Below are 17,148 nucleotides of genomic sequence, written 5' to 3' on the forward strand. Positions count from 1 at the left end.
TATTTTTATTTTTTTTAAAAAAAATTATTTATTTATTTATTGTTTTGAATGGAGACAATTATTTTTTTTAATTTTTAAATTTTTTATTTTTTATGATTGAAGACTTGAATTAGTGATATACTATATTTTACAAGAAACACAATAGTACGTATCTCTGTCCCAAAATAAATGATACACCTATTTTATTTATTTTTTTTTAGGAAAATGATACACCTATTTTAATTTTACACATTTTTTTTGATGTACTACTTGTTAGATAATGTGAAACCCCTCAGATTGGTGTATTCCATTGATTTCAATATATAGGGTTACAAGTATGAGACCTAGTCTTGTTAGGAAATCTCAAGAGATAATTACAAAATATATACAAATATATCCAACGATAACAGAATATCTAGAATATTAATCCTATATTTTGTCACACCCCCGCAGTCGTAGCGGAAGGAGGACGTACGCTAAGATTGGATCTGAAATCCACAAATAGTTGTCGAGGTAGGCCTTTCGTGAAGATGTCTGCAAACTGATACCGTGAAGGAACGTGTAACACCCGTACATGCCCCAATGCCACCTTTTCTTGAACGAAATGAATGTCCATTTCGACGTGCTTGGTGCGTTTATGCTGTATGGGATCATGAGATAAATAAATTACACTAGCATTATCACAATAAACAAAAGTGGCCTGTCGGAGAGGATAATGTAGCTCTAAAAGAAGATTGCGGAGCCAACAAGCCTCAGAAACAACATTACTGACGCCCCTGTATTTTTCCTCTGCACCTGATTTGGAGAGAGTATGATGACGCTTAGACGACCTAGAAATAAGATTGTCACCCAAAAAACAACAATATCCGAAAGTGGAGCGCCGAGTGTCAGGATACCCTCCCCAATCTGCGTCAGTATAAGCAATAAAGTTTTTAGGAGCTGAAGGATATAAATGTAACCCATGATCAATGGTACCCTGAATATAACGCATAATACGTTTCAATGCATCATAATGAGCCTCTCTAGAATCATGCATGAATAAACAAACCTGCTGAACTACATAAGCTATGTTAGGGCAAGTAAAAGTGAGTTATTGTAAGGCACCTGCAAGACTGCGATAGAGTGTTGGATCATGAAACTGTGGTTTAGCGTCTGCACTGAGTTTGGATTAAGTAACCACTGGAGTCTGCGCAGGTTTACAACTGCTTATACCTGCACGCTCAAGAATTTCTTGTACATATTTTTGCTGTGACAGAAACAAGTATGAAGGAGTACAAGTAACACCAATACCCAAAAAATAATTCAGAGGACCAAAGTCAGTTATCAAAAACCCTTTCTGTAAGTGAGAAATAATACTCTCACGCAGTTTATTTGAGGATAAAACCAAGACAATATCGTCAACATATAGCAGCAAATATGTCATATCCTTCCCAGGCCATGCTGGAAAATAAATAAAGAATTGTCCATTTTAGCAATGACAAACCCTATCTACAAAAGATAATTAGCAAAACGCTGATACCAAGCTCTTGGAGCTTGTTTGAGGCCATATAGAGCCTTGCAAAGTCTGCAAACATAGCTTGGAAATCTCTTGTCAACAAACCTAGAAGGTTAATGCATATATACACTCTCATTCAAATCACCATGCAAAAAGGCATTTTTACATCAAGTTGGTGAATATATAGACCACTTATGAGCCATAGCCAAACTGAGCACCATTCGAATAGTAGCCGGCTTAACAACCAGACTAAACTTTTCATCACAATCAACACCTTCAATATGAGACATGTCATCACAAACTAAACGAGCTTAGTTTTGTGTCTTTCAACATCACCATTAGCTTTCATGACGAAACAACCAGTGATAATGTGAAACAACCGGTGATAATGTGTCTTTCAATTCACCATTAGCTAGATCATAACCTAAAGCTTTGATACCATGTTAGATAATTTGAAACTCCTCAAATTGGAGTGTATTCCATTGATTTCAATATATAGGGTTACAAGTATGAGACCTAAATTGTTAGGAAATCTCAAGAGATAATTACAAAATATATACAAAATATATCAAACGATAACAGAATATCTAGAATATTAGTCCTATATTCTATCACTATTGATTACCAATATCTTTAACTTTGTATCAACAAAAATTATAAAACTACATATTGAAATGAATAACCAATATTTTGCATGATTATATTTTTTTATATAATTCCTTCGTTATCTTAATTGCAACATTGGGGATTATATGCTTGTCAATGCACATTTTATAACTTAAATATCTTATGTTCTATTGCAGTAAGCTTATAAAAAGTTGATACCAATAAAGTGTATATTTCGAGAAGAATCTAGCAATATCTAAAATCACTATATTTTTTTCCAACTTATGAATCACAAAAGTATACGGAGGCCCTGTGCGATTAAAAATAAATGGGCCCCCCATTCAATTTAAAATTGTGTCATCCAGAAAAAAATTAAAGAGTGAAGCTCCCAACAATCTTGAACCTTGAACCACTTGTAATTATTCTCCAGCATCTGACCATTGCGCTACCTATGGAGATTTTAATAATTAATGCTAGCTTATTTAGGGTTTGTTTGGCCAAGCTTCCGAAAAACAACTTCTGTTTCCCAGAAGTAGTTTTCCAGAAACTATTTCTAGGGAAACACTTGTAAGAAACAAATTTGTTTGGCCCATCAAAAATTAGAAGTGATTCTTAGATTGAGAAACTATTTTACCTTGTTTGGCCCATATCAGGTTTTTTTTTTAAAAAAAAATTATTTGGGAGAATAAACTAGTATTAAGTTCTTGAACATTGTTGTTAATAGTAGTTTTTTTATTATTATTTTTTTTTTAATTTTGGTTAGCAAATTGTTTATAATTGCTTGTAAGATAAAATTTTAATTTAAAATTTTGAACATTTCATAAGTCTAAATACTTAGATTTTTAAATTTCATATTAATAATTCATATCCAAAAGTTTCATACGTTCATAATTACAAACATAATGTCTAATATAATTATTCCTAATAAAAGATCCAATAATGTTACAATCAACGACTCATTAGAGAAGTTGCAATATTGTAGCGAATAGAATCCATACTAAAATCATCCATTGATCCATCATGTTCTTCAAGAGTAGTTACCGGGTTGCCTCCAATATCCACATCCCCTTCAACTTCAGGTATATAATAAGGATCTGCATCACATTTATCAAATTCCAAATCTTCAAGCGCGTGTCTTCTTATATAGTTATGCATAGCCATAGTAGCTGCAACAAGTTTCTTTTGAGTTTCCAACGGAAAGCTGGGCATAATTGATAATATCCTCCATCTTTTTTTCCAAACACCAAATGTTCTCTCTATAACGTTTCTCAACGACGAATGTGAATAATTAAAGACTTCATAGAAACCATTTGGAGGTTGTGTTGAACGACGAAAATCAGGAACATGGTATCGTTCACCTTTGAAAGGAGCCAAAAATCCTTTCATATTCGGATAGCCTGCGTCAACAACATAATATTTTCCTGTACATTGTATAATATTAGATAATGACACCATAGTATATAATAATGGTAACGATTATACGCATAATAATTTCATAAATATATACCTTCGGTTGGATGAGGGAAATATTTCTTGGGGTCTTCCATTGCATCCTTTAAGATTCGATTATCATGAACAGATCCCGGCCATCCAGCAACAAAATATGTAAATAACATGTCAAAGTCACAAATTGCTAACACATTTTGTGTAGGGATACCTTTGCGCCCTATGTAAGGGATTTTATCCTCCTCCGAAACAACACATGGAATATGAGTTCCGTCAATGGCACCAATACAATCCTTGAAATGTGGCCAATATTTATAATTATTTCGTATCTTGGTTGGAACCTCCTTGAAGTTTGGATCAGAAGGTCTTACAATATCTTTAGAAAATCTTGTCATTGCTTCAAGAACTTCATTGAATTTTCTACTTATCGTTTCACCAGAATGTTTAAAGCGATTTTGCATATTACGATTAGATTGAAATTGTGCACATAAATATATGAATATTCCGAGTGCTTCTTCAGCAGGCATGGTTCTAGTTGACTTTAATCCATATTTATCCAGTAATAATTTTGCAAGACTATAAAACACATGGGGTTCCATTCTTAATATCCTATAACTTTCACCTGGTGTAGATAAAACCTCTTGCAACCATTGCCATCCAGAACATAACGAAATCCTAGTAGGTTGTTTACATAAATATTTAAGATAGTATTTGGTAAGTATCGTTACCCCTGTGGCAGCATATAACATCATTTGTTTACCCCTCAGTTGTTCTTGAAGTACTAACTCTTCATCGTCTTCTTCTTCGGAGGAGGATTCATCCATTACATCATCATAAGCACTTCCATTTGAACTAATCTGATTATAAAAAAAACAAGGAACCAATTAAAATTGTTTACTTTAAAGTAAACCTTATATAACAAAGCAACTATAAAAAGCTAATATTACTCAAGAAAGTATAATGATAATGATATATAACAAATACTAAGAAAATCAAAATAACTGATATAAATAAGAAAGTTAGTCTGTTACAACACAGTAATTAAAGAGAGTAGCAATAAAAGCATAAATACAATGTTTCATAACAAATAAAAAAAATTAACGTTGAGAAGCTTTTTTCTCCCTTTCCAATTCTTGCTCAAGCCAAACACTCCGTATATTTTCATCAGGAATACCAACAAACATCTCTCTATATTCTCGTTTCACAAATAAACGAGTTCCTAACATATAAAGCTCACTTCCTAATTCAACCCCTGGTGTTGTAGCAAGCAATGTTAGACACTCTCCAATGCTACAACCAGGAAGGTCAGTTCTTTTTGAAGTTACAGTAGCACTAGATTGAGAAAAATTCTCCATCGCACCAACAATACGTTTTAGCTCATTTTGCATGAGCTTAGCTGTGCTAACTTTAGATTTCTTTCCTTTTTGTGTTTTTTTTCCTCTTTCTTCCGATGTTGTATTGACTTTGGTCTTGTCAATGCTTTCACTTTCAAGTTGTTGAGATACTGTTTCATTAATACTACCATCCATAGTAATATCCACTTGCTCCTCATCTTCTATTTCTTCGTTGCCTATGGTAGACGAGTCTTCTATTTCAGTATCATCTTGTGAATAAGGGTTCCATGAAGTTGTAGCAGAAACGATTATTTTAGCAAACATGATCTGTAACTCTGTTAAATTTTGGATTCCAGCTTCACGAAATTTAGCAACGCCCGGACTGGCCTATACAAATAAATAAATGTAATTAGTTACAACTAACTACTTGAAAAAGGAAATGTAGAAATCAGATTATTGTTATGCTCACCTGTTCTTTGAGTGCCCACCACTGATCGGATGCAACAATTGTATTTTTCTCATGATCCCATCCTAACCCTGTCTCCTTTTCTATGAGATTCTTCCATGTAGTGTACTCCGTTTTTAATTTCTCCCACTTGTTTTTTTAATTGTTTCTGGTCATACATTTTACCAGACCTTTGTTGGAACTTTATAACCACATTATTCCAACCAATTTTGCTAAAATGAGTGTGTGGTCTATTCCCTGCATGGACCTCTTCAGCACAAACCTCACAAAAAATCTTAGTTGTTTCATCAGACCAAGTTGCTTTTGACCTCTTTACTTGTTCGTTAATCTAAAGACAAACAAAGCCATGAAATGTTGTGCATTACGCATAAGCTTCACCAACCATACACACAACATAACAATGCAATCTGCCTCCCAATGTCACGCTTTATAAATTCTACTAGCATTATATTGACAAACCTTACAACATACAAGCATTTATCATAAAACAATAATACATAATATGATCCTTTATAATCCGTGTATCATTATTTATCTTTGGTATAGATGTTGTATAACGAGTTATTCATTTTAAAAATTTAATTCCTGATAATTGAAAATAGTTTCAATCAAATCCAAAGATTACTGCTATACACCATTGTACCAAAATAACGTACCATCAACTTTTTCATGAACTTTTTTTTTTTTTGGCAATGATCCCTATATATCTATACTGGCCAAATTATTCCACTTCTTTATTGGTTTCTACCAAATGTGTATGTAAACATGTGTTCAAAAGTTCAACTTTTTTTATTTTTGTCCTCTAGCTATATATACCTTAGCTTCTATGTTCATGAAGTGTGTAAAGAATTGTAATAAAACAAAAGTGCCTAAAGAATTAGATTCTACAGAGTAGTTTATAATCTTAGTAATAAAATCTTCTTTAATTCATTTGATTTTGATAGAATCTCAACAAATTTATCATTAATCTCAGCTTTTTTAGCCTACTAATTTAAATGATTTGGAATATGATTTACTATATACAATATACTACAATCAAGACCACAAATCATGTAAATTAAATATGCTAGTGTAACTAGTATGAAATCAAAGCTAGTTGTGACAAGTGACTTAATTAGTATGTGTACACCAAAATATGTAAATTTGAAAGATAGAACACTACTTTCCCCCCCTAATCCGTTAGTTGACAAGAATAAAACTCATAAGTTGATATCAGAGTTTTGACAAAATTTGGATGATCTTAAACATTATAAAGTTTGCTCATTTCTGTCATCACGAGTCTAATCCTCCAAAGGATTATCAAGACAACAACACCTTCAATTATTAATAAAGTATTGATATGCATTTTCAATATATACTCTATCAAGATCTACAAGAAGGATAAGTTCTCATTAAACAATTGACAAGAGTAATTTATTTACGTTTACACAAACATTAATAATTAGTAGAGGTTCTAATAAGATTTAGGACTATTCTTGAGGTTATTATATGTCTATACATACTCAAGAGATAAAACAAAACATACTTACATGATTACATAGTATAAATCATACTTATTATTAAGAGTTGATCATGTCCATTATCCAGCAGCCTTAGCTTTGTGGGGCAAAATGTGCATGTGTGGTATTAAGAGATATCTCACCAGAATTTGCCTTTTGAAATTAAGAGAATACAAACCTTACAACATACAACATACTCCTAATTAATTTATCCTCACAGAAAATGGACCCTTCAACAACAACTAGCCATAATTGGTTTGAATCAATCATCCAACAAAACCATGTCATTTGAAATTCACTACGGCACTACCCAAACACTTGTCATATTAATCCTAGTTCATCCAACTCAATTGAATCAAAATTGAAAATACAGAATTTGAAATGAAACGCCTAAATTGAATCAAAATTGAAAATTTCAATATCTAAATTTTGGACCAAATTCACTAATCTCATTGGCAGAACTTCTGGTTCGTGACATATTGGGATGATTTGGATGAGGAGAACCACTGAGATTTATATCTTTCTCCTATTTCAAAATCAATGCAAAGAAATTAGGGTTCTACCCACAAAAGAGAAGAAATTTCCATAAATAAAAAAAATTAATACCTTATTATTGCTTGGTTGTGTCCTCTTGGGTGGAAGAAATGGTGGCGCCGGTGGTCTAGGAGGACCAGATTGCATGTCGTCGGTGATGATTTTTGGCCTTGAGGGTTGAGGGGTTTGTGTTTCAGGAGAGAGAAAGAGCTGATGTTTATGAGAGAGGAGAAGAGAGAAGAGGGGTTTCTTTTTTTTAATGGGATATAAGAGGTCTTTTTGTGAAATGTTAAGGATATTTTTGTCCAACAAAAAGTTTCATTAAATGGGAAAATAGCTCCCCGAGAAACTGATGTAGAGAAGCTCAAAATTGGTGCTTCTCATTTTGCCCACTCTAGAAGCTGTTTTGGGCTTCTTGAGAAAGTGTTTCTGTTTTTTAAAAAACCCTTGTTTGGCCCAATTTCTATTTCTTAGATAAAGAAACCCTTGTAGAAACTAGGCCAAACAGTTACTTATTATATTCTTAAATTAATATGAGGCCCTATTAACTTTTGGACCCTGTGCAGTTGCTCACCCTGCACACCCTAAGGGTCAGGCCTGACACCGCAACAAGGTTTGGGTGTCAACTGTCAAGTGGCACGACAAATAGGTGTAGGTCATATGCATATTTGGATAAAGTTTGATGATGTTTTGACAGTCACTACTCAAAAGCAATGTTAGATACTCATGTCTCTCCGATGTCAAACACTAACTTTTCATTATTCCCTCCTCTCGCTTGGTTAATTTAATTGATCAGAGATAATTAATAAATGGTTAAAATGAAATTATATGTTGAAAGATGGATGTTTAACTTTTCACTCCCTTCTCTCGACTTATACTTGACTTATACCTGTGTTTTTTTTTTTTCATTTATCATTAAAAGAAGAACAAAAACTAATTTTGGATTGCTCAGACGCACAATTCACCCAAGTGTACATAAAAAATTTCATGTTAGAGCTACCGCTATTACGGCCTGCAATGGAATTATTGCTCAATAATTTCTCAGCGTCTTGTTAAGATCTACCGGAAAAAACCAAATTAGCCTAGATGTGCGTATGTCATTTGTGCAAAATTTGCCTTTGTTACTTATAGTGATCGAATTGGAACAATTAGGCCCTGTTCACTTCACCTTACAAAAATAATATTAAGTAAAAATAATTTCAATTCAGTAAAAATAAGTTCAGTTTAGTAAAAATAATTTCAGTTCAGTAAAATAATTTCAGTTCAATAAAGTTCAGTTTTCTTAAAGAAGAATTGTAAAAGAAAATCTGTAAAAATAATTTCAGTTCAGCAAAAATAATTTCAGTTCAGTAAAATTAATTTAAGTTCAGTAAAAATAATTTGAGTTCAGCAAATATAATTTTATTTCAGTAAAAATAATTTCAGTTCAGCAAAAATAAGGTGAAGTGAATGAGACCTTAGTCCTACAACTTTATTTTATACTGCAACTAATATCATTTTTCGATAAAATTTTCCTGAAAAGGTTTACCTCACAATTGTCAACTACTTGGAAAACAATAAAAACATAACGAAAAAAAAAAGAAAAAGGAAAAGAAAAAGAAACCAGGAAATGAAACACACTCCTCACAATAACAAAATACTAAGTACAAACTTATTGCATAAACATGGTTTTCTTTAAATATATTTTACAAAAGACGGTCAAAGAAAGAGTGATAAATAGTGTAAAAGTTAAAGCGGATCAAGTAAAAAAGAACGGAGGAAGTTTCCTATAAACTTAGTTATTGCAAAGTCTTTTATATTGATGGCTTGAGAATGAATTGAACCTCAATCATTATTGCTTCAATAACTACAGTATATAATAATTATAATTGTGTACACTTCTTTAATACTCCATTAGATTACCCACATTACCTACTCCAGAGTCCAGACTTTTAGAGAGTCCAGAGATTGCCATAAATGGGTGTAAGTGGATGGAAAAAGTGAATGCCATTTTTGTCATGACAACAGGAAAGACCAGTTATAGTCATCACACTCAATGAGACACCAATAATATAATTTCCAGCGCATTTTTGTCAACCTGCATTAACGTGGATCTGTATTATGAAACAGTATGGATTTCAATTATAGGGTAAAATTACTGTATGCTGAGCCCTTCTATGCTCTAAGCAAAGCTCAAAACAATAGGTCCTAAAATTCCTAATAAGTAATTCTTGTCACATTAATCCATGCACTAATTTAGACCTCGTTATTGAGTGGATTGGGTCAAAAAAGATCACATTTTATAGGGCCAAAATTAAAGAGGGTCACTAGGCCGATGCAGGCCACGAGTCAAGAGCGGGTGAATAAGGGATAGAGTAATAAACTAACAATTAAAAAAAATGGAGGATAAAACACCTTCATAAACTAACAATTAAGGAATAGGACGTACCAATAAACACCTTAATAATTTTTTTTTTTTAAGGCAAAATACCCTAATAATCTTCTTATCTTAGAATATCACTAAGATACATTATTTTTTAAAATAAAAGTGCGAAATGTGTATGAAAAATGTATCACAATAATACATTTTCCGATCTTTTACGCATCATATCCGATTACATTCAAATGTCATCGTAGCTAATAAGTAATTGGCATACTACGAAGAACGATAGTTTCAACAGTAATGCCAGGACCAAAAGCAACAAGCACACCCCATTCATATCCTTCTCCAGTAGTTGCTTTGCCCTCTTTTAATGACCCCTTCCTCATCTCATCCATTACGAATATCACACTTGCACCCCACATATTCCCATACTCACTCAGTGTGTGCCTACTAGTACTCAGTTTACTCGTCTCGAGTCCGAGTTTGGCTTCAACCTGGTTCAATATTGCTGGTCCTCCAGGGTGAGCGACCCAAAAAATAGAATTCCAATCACTAATACCAATGTGATCGAACGATTGACTTAACGAAGTTTCGATGTTTTTAGCTATGATTTTGGGGACATCCGGACTTAAGTGAATGGTCATACCAATCTCACTAAGGCGAGATTGTATAGCATGTTCTGAATCTGGCAATGTAGTCTGCCCCGTCGAAACAAGCTGAAAGAGGGGTCGCTCACTAGGCTCATCAGGATCAGCACCCACGATCATTGCCCCGGCACCATCTCCAAATATTGCAAGTGGCACTAGGTGGGTCTCGCTTGGGGCATGGAAACTAATGGCAGTACTCTCTGAGCAAACAACCAATACATGAGCGCCACGGTTGTTCTCAGCAATGTCCTTGGCTATACGAAGGGCCGTGCCGCCTGCATGACAAGCACCTAGAGGCAGGATAAATCGCTTTACCGTAGGCTGGAGGTCGAGAAGCTTGGCTAGCCGAAAGTCGGCCCCGGGTAAATCGAAGTCCGAGTTAGTGCCAAAGATAAGATGGGTGATCATGGATTTGGGTTTCCCCCACTCTTTAATGGCCTTCTCAGCTGCCTCTTTACCAAGTTTAGGAATCTCATTAGCACACAATGCTTGACGAGTTTTAACGGAAGAAGCATTATTATCACTTATATGTGGATTTTCTTTCAAGATCTCTTCAGTTATGTACAAGTAACGTTTCCTTATCATCGATTTTTCGCCTACATATATGCAATTTCAAATTAGGACAATGTAGTCGTCAATAAGTTCAAACTTTTAAATAAGGTGGTAGGGGTGTACAGGATATTATTAAATAGCAAACCGAACGGCATCAAACCGTTTAAAATGATTTTTTTTTACTTTGACTATACTCGTTTACCAACACAATATTTTAACCATAAATTCTTTTAATAGCGTAAATAAAATATACAACAATTGAATATTAATAAACAACTACATAATCCAATTCTCTCATCTGATAGTCTTGTGAATAGTGTTAAAATTCCAAATGGTATGATTATTTTGAAACTGAAGGAATCAACTACATTATACTAAAGACGAAACTTGAAGGGACACTTAATTGGCAACATAATATAAAAAGTTTTCCCTCCAAAATAACTTACTAAAAAAAACTTATTTTTATATGAAAATAAGGTTTGTATCTAAATTATGACTTTTGATTTGTAGGAAATTTAAAGTAAACTTCTTAAAATATCAAATTGCTCATTATAACTAGTATGACATATTGCATTATTTTCTTTCACATATATTTCATACTTTTTCTTCTAAAAAAATCGAAATTCTCTTTGGTGAACTCCAACTTTTTAACTTTCTAAGTGGTAAACTTTTTAATCACTAAAATCGTATAATCAGCAAAGGGGTGAGTTGAATAAAGTAAATTTTAAATGTTACGTTCATTTGAAAAAAAAAAAAAAAAACAGAATATATATGCACTTAACAATAATTAAAGAAAGAGGATGTACATATGCGCTTAAACTTGGCCTTAAGATGAGTCAAATGATCACTGTTTGTGGAACGGAAGTAGTAATCTGGATATTCAGACTGATACATTACATTTGGAGGGTTAGCGGTGCCAATGGCAAGGATCGTGGCAGGATGGCCGCACAGGCCATTAGTTCTTTCGACCGCTCGAGTTTCATGGAAGGATGCCGCCATTCTAAGCCGGATGAAAGAATTTTGTTGAGGAATGTGTTTTAGCTTAGCTTGGTTTGCATATATCCCTTGACTGATGCACACATATAAATACAGCCTATGATTTAGTTTGACCCCTTCCAACGTTTTTCATGTCTTTAATAATGTGATTTGTTAATAATGGAACAATTAAAAAAGCAATTATTACTTTCAGTTGCAATGTTGCATACTAGCATTAAATTGCTTTCCTTTTGCCAATTTTACAATTTGCAAATCTTCCAATCAAACAACACTATAATTATTAGTTGCACAAGGGAAAAAAAACACAATAATTGGTTTTATACGAATTATAAATTGTATATAGCTTTCGTCTGGTCAGTTTTAAAATTTGCAAATCATCCAAATCAATTTTCAGATCACCTTGTCTATTTAAATCGCATGCATCTTCTAGATTAGATCGATTATTCACAAATAAAAATTAAAAAGAATATAATACGTTATCACTTGTCCTTTAATCACCAGCCATTACACGATGTTTTAACTTTAATTGATGACCCTTTAATGCAAGTATGCAACGTCCTTGAAAACCAAGTGTCTTTTGCATCTATTCTTTATATGTGAACAGATCATGCCATGAACTAATAATGTGACCAACTTTATATAAGAATTAGATTTGTTTAATAATTATTACGTATTATACTTTAAAGCAAGTACTATGAGTATAAACCAAGGCATACTCTTAGCTTTTATGTTTACTAGAGATTTCAACAGGCACGACCTGTGCGATATGGTTTTTGAAATCAGGCAAATATGCATATAACCAGGGGCGAAGCCAGGAATAAAAATCTAAGGGGGCCAGGTAACGATACAGTTAACCCAAAAAAAAAAAAAAAAAAAAAAAAAAAAAAAAAAAAAAAAAAAAAAAGCTCATAGGGGGGAGTCGAACTTAAGACCTCCCTTACCATGCCAAACTTTAACAACCAACTAGGCTATCACTAATAACATGATGTATAGTGTAAATACTTGCTATATATTAGTTACTCCAGTGGGGCCAGAAGATACATATACAATTATACATTACCAGTTGGGCCACGGGGGGCCGGGCCTCCACCAGCCCCCTGTGGCTCCGCCCCTACATATAACTGTCCATGCACAATGCAGAAGACTTTTGTTAAACTTTTTAAGGTAGGGAGGGAAGTGCCATATTTGTGATACTTGAAAATTTCTTAATCGTACACAGGAAAAACAAAATTAAAAACGATTTCTTCTTTGATACAAGGGAATGATTTGTTATTTATACTCCTTGATTTATTATTTACATTCCATATAAATTGAATATTAAAATTATGCAGGATAGACTTCAATAACAGATCTCGGCCCTAAAATTGGTAAAATCTTATAGTCATCGCTAAAGCCGGCATTAATGAAAAGATATTTCCATTGTTGTTCAGTTCTTTCTTTTCCTCCCAAAATAGACATCATGTGCACATCTGCAAGAAATTGGTTTAAATTGTCACTTGGAACTCCAACCACCATATCTATGATCAACAACTTGCCTCCTTCGTCTCTACTTGAAATTGCATCTTTACATCGCTTAAGCACCTTTATACAATTTTCATCGCTCCAGTTGTGCAATATCCACTACATTATAAAATTAAAAGGAAATAATTAGTAATAAATTAAAATGCCAATTAAATGTATGTAATATCATGTTTACCAATGCAATATTGTATTAATAACAATATCTCGAAGTATATATGTATTGCATATATACTTCATATTTGATGTTACAAAATTAAAAATTAAAATGAATTAAATAAGATATCGTATGACTATTAATTATTAAAATTTTATATTTCGTGATTAAATATTATTGGATCTCATCTGCTTTTTAATAATTACAATACGGATAAAGTATTAGTGCAACTTACCTTGAGTAACATGACTTGAGCACGAGGAATAGCTTCAAACATGTCACCTGCAACATATGTCAAGTTTGCTAGCTTCACGTTTTTTTGTATCCCTTCTATTACGTTTGGTAGATCGAACACGGTACATTTGACTTCAGGATAGGCCGCGGCAATAGAACTAGCCATAGTACCATCACCTCCACCAACATCGACCAACGACTCAACACCGTGCATTAAGCCCTTGAACTCGTTACTAGTCAATAGTACACGAGCGATCAATTGAGAATCGCTTGTCATAGCTTGTTGAAATAAATCATCGAATTTTGTATCATCACTAGGCACGCCTTCGTATAGATGTCTCCCGTAAGTAAAATAAAAAGGGGATTCAGAAGTTTTAACATCATGGTTTTGAAACCACGTAGCAAAATTATGTGACGGCTTAGTTACTAGTGGATCGGCTCCCATTAGAGTTAAGGGTGCTTGAGTTAAAGGATGATCTTTGAAAAGAAGTTGCGAGTTTAGGGTAAGATCAAAATGTAAAATTTCATCTCCCTCATTATTTACAATAGTTTTGGTAGCGAAGAATTTTGAGTGAACAAGAAGACGCATCAATTGATGTAAGGACGGAGCCTTAGAGGGATGAATTAAAAGAGCACGAGCGAGGTCGTCGATGGTCATGGGTTTTCCGTGTTTGTGGATGGCTTCGGGGATGCCTAGTTGAATGGCACATTTTAAGGCCATGGAATTAAGGTAAGCTATATTATGGTTGGATATATGTGTTACTGCTTCTAATAGCTCTTTGGCCTCAACGTTTGAAGAATTATAATTATTTGGTTCCATTTTTGTCTTCTCATCCTACTCTAGGTAATAAATAATGATACTTATATACGATGTCCTATGCTCTTACCATTTGATTGGAGTAGTTGAATTAGTTGATGATGATTTACTTTTGACGTGTTGGTATTTCATTAGAAGATACTATTGAGTATTGAAACTCGAGTTGAACATATGTTATTTTACTTTATACTCTCTCTGTTTTTATTTACTTACAGTATTATTTCATTTCACGTTTCTCAATACGTTAATTCGATCACACTATTATCAGATAGGTGAAGATTTGATATTAACAAGATCTTAATTGACTATATTTTTCAAAGCTAGCTCAAATGAAGTATATATAAATAGTGTAAAAGTTATATGTACAAATAAAAAAAAATAGAGGAATTTTATATTCTTTTCAATACAGATTATATTATTTGAATTATGGTTTATTTCCTTCATTCAGTAATATTGCAACAAAAAAAGTAGACAATTTTAAGATGAAGTGAGATAGAGTAAAATAACAGCATAGATCCATGTGATGAGGAGAGATAGAGAGAAAATAGGTATAAAAATGAAAATGTATATTTATGAAACATTCCAAAATCATATTTTAATTGTTGCAATATTACGGGAAAAATAAAAAGAAAATACTCTGAGCATGTTATATGATTCGGTGTTGTTTTGTAAGGTCAAATGTTATGTTCATTACACTACAATTCATTGTATGTATGTTGAACATGTTTTTTGAGTTTAAATTACATTACTTAATTTTAGTTGACACATATCGTTAGTAACAAAAGAAGTATTTATTTCAATGCAAACTATGTTATTTTGTGTATGAATCTTAAATACTTCGTATATCATTTGGGTTCAAACAATATGTTTTATGGAGTTTTATATAAGTAGTAATTTTATTTTCTTTTTGTCTGTTTTAATTTTAAAAGTTATACTCTTTTGGCTTTTAAATTATGTTCGTTGATTTTTTAAATTCTTGCTTTTCAAAATTTTGACTTTATGTCTTTCTGGTGCGTTATTAGACACAAAGTAGGAGCACCATACAAACTTAATTAATGTTAAGTCTTTTTAGATTGATGGAATGACGGCTTGACAGCAATGAACGTCAATCTTGCTTCAACCATTTCCTAGAGTAATAAATTAGTAATTTGATTACCGGCATTACCCACATTACCTACTCCAGCCTTCCAGAGGGTCCAGAGATTGTCATAAATTGGTGTGAGTGGATGAAAAAAGTGAATGCCAATTTTGAAATGACATCAGAAAAGATCAGTAATAGTCATCAGACTCAATCACTCACCAATAATTTCCAGCGCTTTTTTGTCAACTTGCATTAAGGTGGATGTTTATGATGAAACGTTATGGATTTTAATTAGAGGATACGTACATAGGTGGACAAATTGTATTCAGCAGCTGATCACGTATTCAGCAGGATCGAGTTCGCTATAATCAGAAGAGTGGGGGGTTCAAATTGTATCTCGACTCCCCACTAATTTCTTGTAAATCGATTGACTCGACTACCCAAGTAATTGCTTAGTGGATCGAAATAGAGTTGGTGGACAGTCTACTCGAGTCATTGCTTTGTTTATATATTGCTATGAGTAGGTAGGATTTGTTGGGATATAATTTGATTTATTTCTCTATCTCCCAAATAAAAATTTCACATCACCTATATTAGAGATATGTGTTATCAAAAAATATATGTGTGATATATTTTCCGTAGATATCATTAAAGGAATAATATATTTAGGTTTATTATATGTTAAGATATATTTAGAGAATATATCTTTAGGATTTATGATTATGGTAATATATCTTTTAGGAATATTGTTTCCTATCTTATGTTCGTAGGTTTTGTATAAATACTCTACCTATTGATGAATAATCATCAAGCTATTCCCTCATAAATAATTTGTCAACCTAAAACTTTGTCCCTAAATAATAGTCACATTTCAATCACTTATATGTATAAAGTTTATCTTTATTCGCTTTTAATTAATCAAATTCAACAAATGGTTCTTCAAATGAAAAAATACAGATTAATGTTAATACCCATAGCGCCAAGCTCACAAGTTAGACTTGCTGCGATGGGGAGAGAAGATTACTGTGGCAACATGTGTTTTGAGATGAGAGCCAGTGAGAGATAGATAAGTTAGAGTTAGAGCTTCCTTCCCGGTTCTGATACGGATCAAGGATCTTTGTCTAGATTTATTTTTCCTTCCTTAATTTATCTTGTTAGTAGTTGGTTTACTTACGATAAAGATTAGGAAATTTTTTTTTTTTAATAAAGATATATGGAATATTAAAGTTTGTTGGGATTTAATTTTATCTTTTAGTTTTGTTTATTCTATCGGGCATAGGATTGAATGCCTATAAGTACGATTATTTTCATTAATAAAGTTAGGTGTTTTTGAGTTTACAAAATCTAATTGCGAGATTGATTCGTGTGAGTTAATTTCAAAACGTTGCTTTTTTCCTCATTCGTTGGTTATCAGTGCCGGTCGAA

General features: G+C 32.9%; 3 protein-coding genes across 3 annotated transcripts; all 3 read right to left on the reverse strand.

The window, feature by feature from the left end:
- Positions 1–4,623: 4,623 nt before the first annotated feature.
- On the reverse strand, positions 4,624–7,506 carry LOC145600853 (L10-interacting MYB domain-containing protein-like). Its single transcript, XM_081656709.1, has 4 exons — positions 7,432–7,506; positions 5,492–5,654; positions 5,330–5,409; positions 4,624–5,247 (listed from the first exon to the last, which is right to left on the reverse strand). The coding sequence occupies exons 1-4, from the start codon at positions 7,504–7,506 to the stop codon at positions 4,624–4,626; spliced, it is 942 nt and encodes a 313-aa protein (XP_081512835.1).
- Positions 7,507–9,942: 2,436 nt separating this feature from the next.
- On the reverse strand, positions 9,943–11,919 carry LOC145600854 (chalcone synthase 2-like). The gene is made up of 2 exons (XM_081656710.1): positions 11,727–11,919; positions 9,943–10,964 (listed from the first exon to the last, which is right to left on the reverse strand). The coding sequence occupies exons 1-2, from the start codon at positions 11,917–11,919 to the stop codon at positions 9,976–9,978; spliced, it is 1,182 nt and encodes a 393-aa protein (XP_081512836.1). The 3' UTR covers positions 9,943–9,975.
- Positions 11,920–13,208: 1,289 nt separating this feature from the next.
- Positions 13,209–14,594, reverse strand: LOC145603085 (trans-resveratrol di-O-methyltransferase-like). Its single transcript, XM_081659203.1, has 2 exons — positions 13,827–14,594; positions 13,209–13,536 (listed from the first exon to the last, which is right to left on the reverse strand). Exons 1-2 carry the CDS (start codon positions 14,544–14,546, stop codon positions 13,240–13,242), a joined length of 1,017 nt encoding a protein of 338 aa, XP_081515329.1. The 5' UTR covers positions 14,547–14,594; the 3' UTR covers positions 13,209–13,239.
- Between the last annotated feature and the right edge of the window lie 2,554 nt (positions 14,595–17,148).

Source organism: Chenopodium album, chromosome 21, assembly GCF_948465745.1.
Source record: "Chenopodium album chromosome 21, dcCheAlbu1.1, whole genome shotgun sequence".
In the NCBI taxonomy this organism is placed as follows: Eukaryota; Viridiplantae; Streptophyta; class Magnoliopsida; order Caryophyllales; family Amaranthaceae; genus Chenopodium; species Chenopodium album.

Coding starts and splice junctions, on each gene's coding strand:
- LOC145600853 (XM_081656709.1), bottom strand. CDS start 7,506: ATGCAATCTGGTCCTCCTAGACCACCGGCGCCACCATTTCTTCCACCC. Junction 5,655..7,431: donor CACAACCAAGCAATAATAAG/GTATTAATTTTT, acceptor GTTTGTCTTTAG/ATTAACGAACAAGTAAAGAG. Junction 5,248..5,329: donor GGTGGGCACTCAAAGAACAG/GTGAGCATAACA, acceptor TTATTTGTATAG/GCCAGTCCGGGCGTTGCTAA.
- LOC145600854 (XM_081656710.1), bottom strand. CDS start 11,919: ATGGCGGCATCCTTCCATGAAACTCGAGCGGTCGAAAGAACTAATGGC. Junction 10,965..11,726: donor GGCCAAGTTTAAGCGCATAT/GTACATCCTCTT, acceptor GCATATATGTAG/GCGAAAAATCGATGATAAGG.
- LOC145603085 (XM_081659203.1), bottom strand. CDS start 14,546: ATGGCCTTAAAATGTGCCATTCAACTAGGCATCCCCGAAGCCATCCAC. Junction 13,537..13,826: donor CTCAAGTCATGTTACTCAAG/GTAAGTTGCACT, acceptor TTTATAATGTAG/TGGATATTGCACAACTGGAG.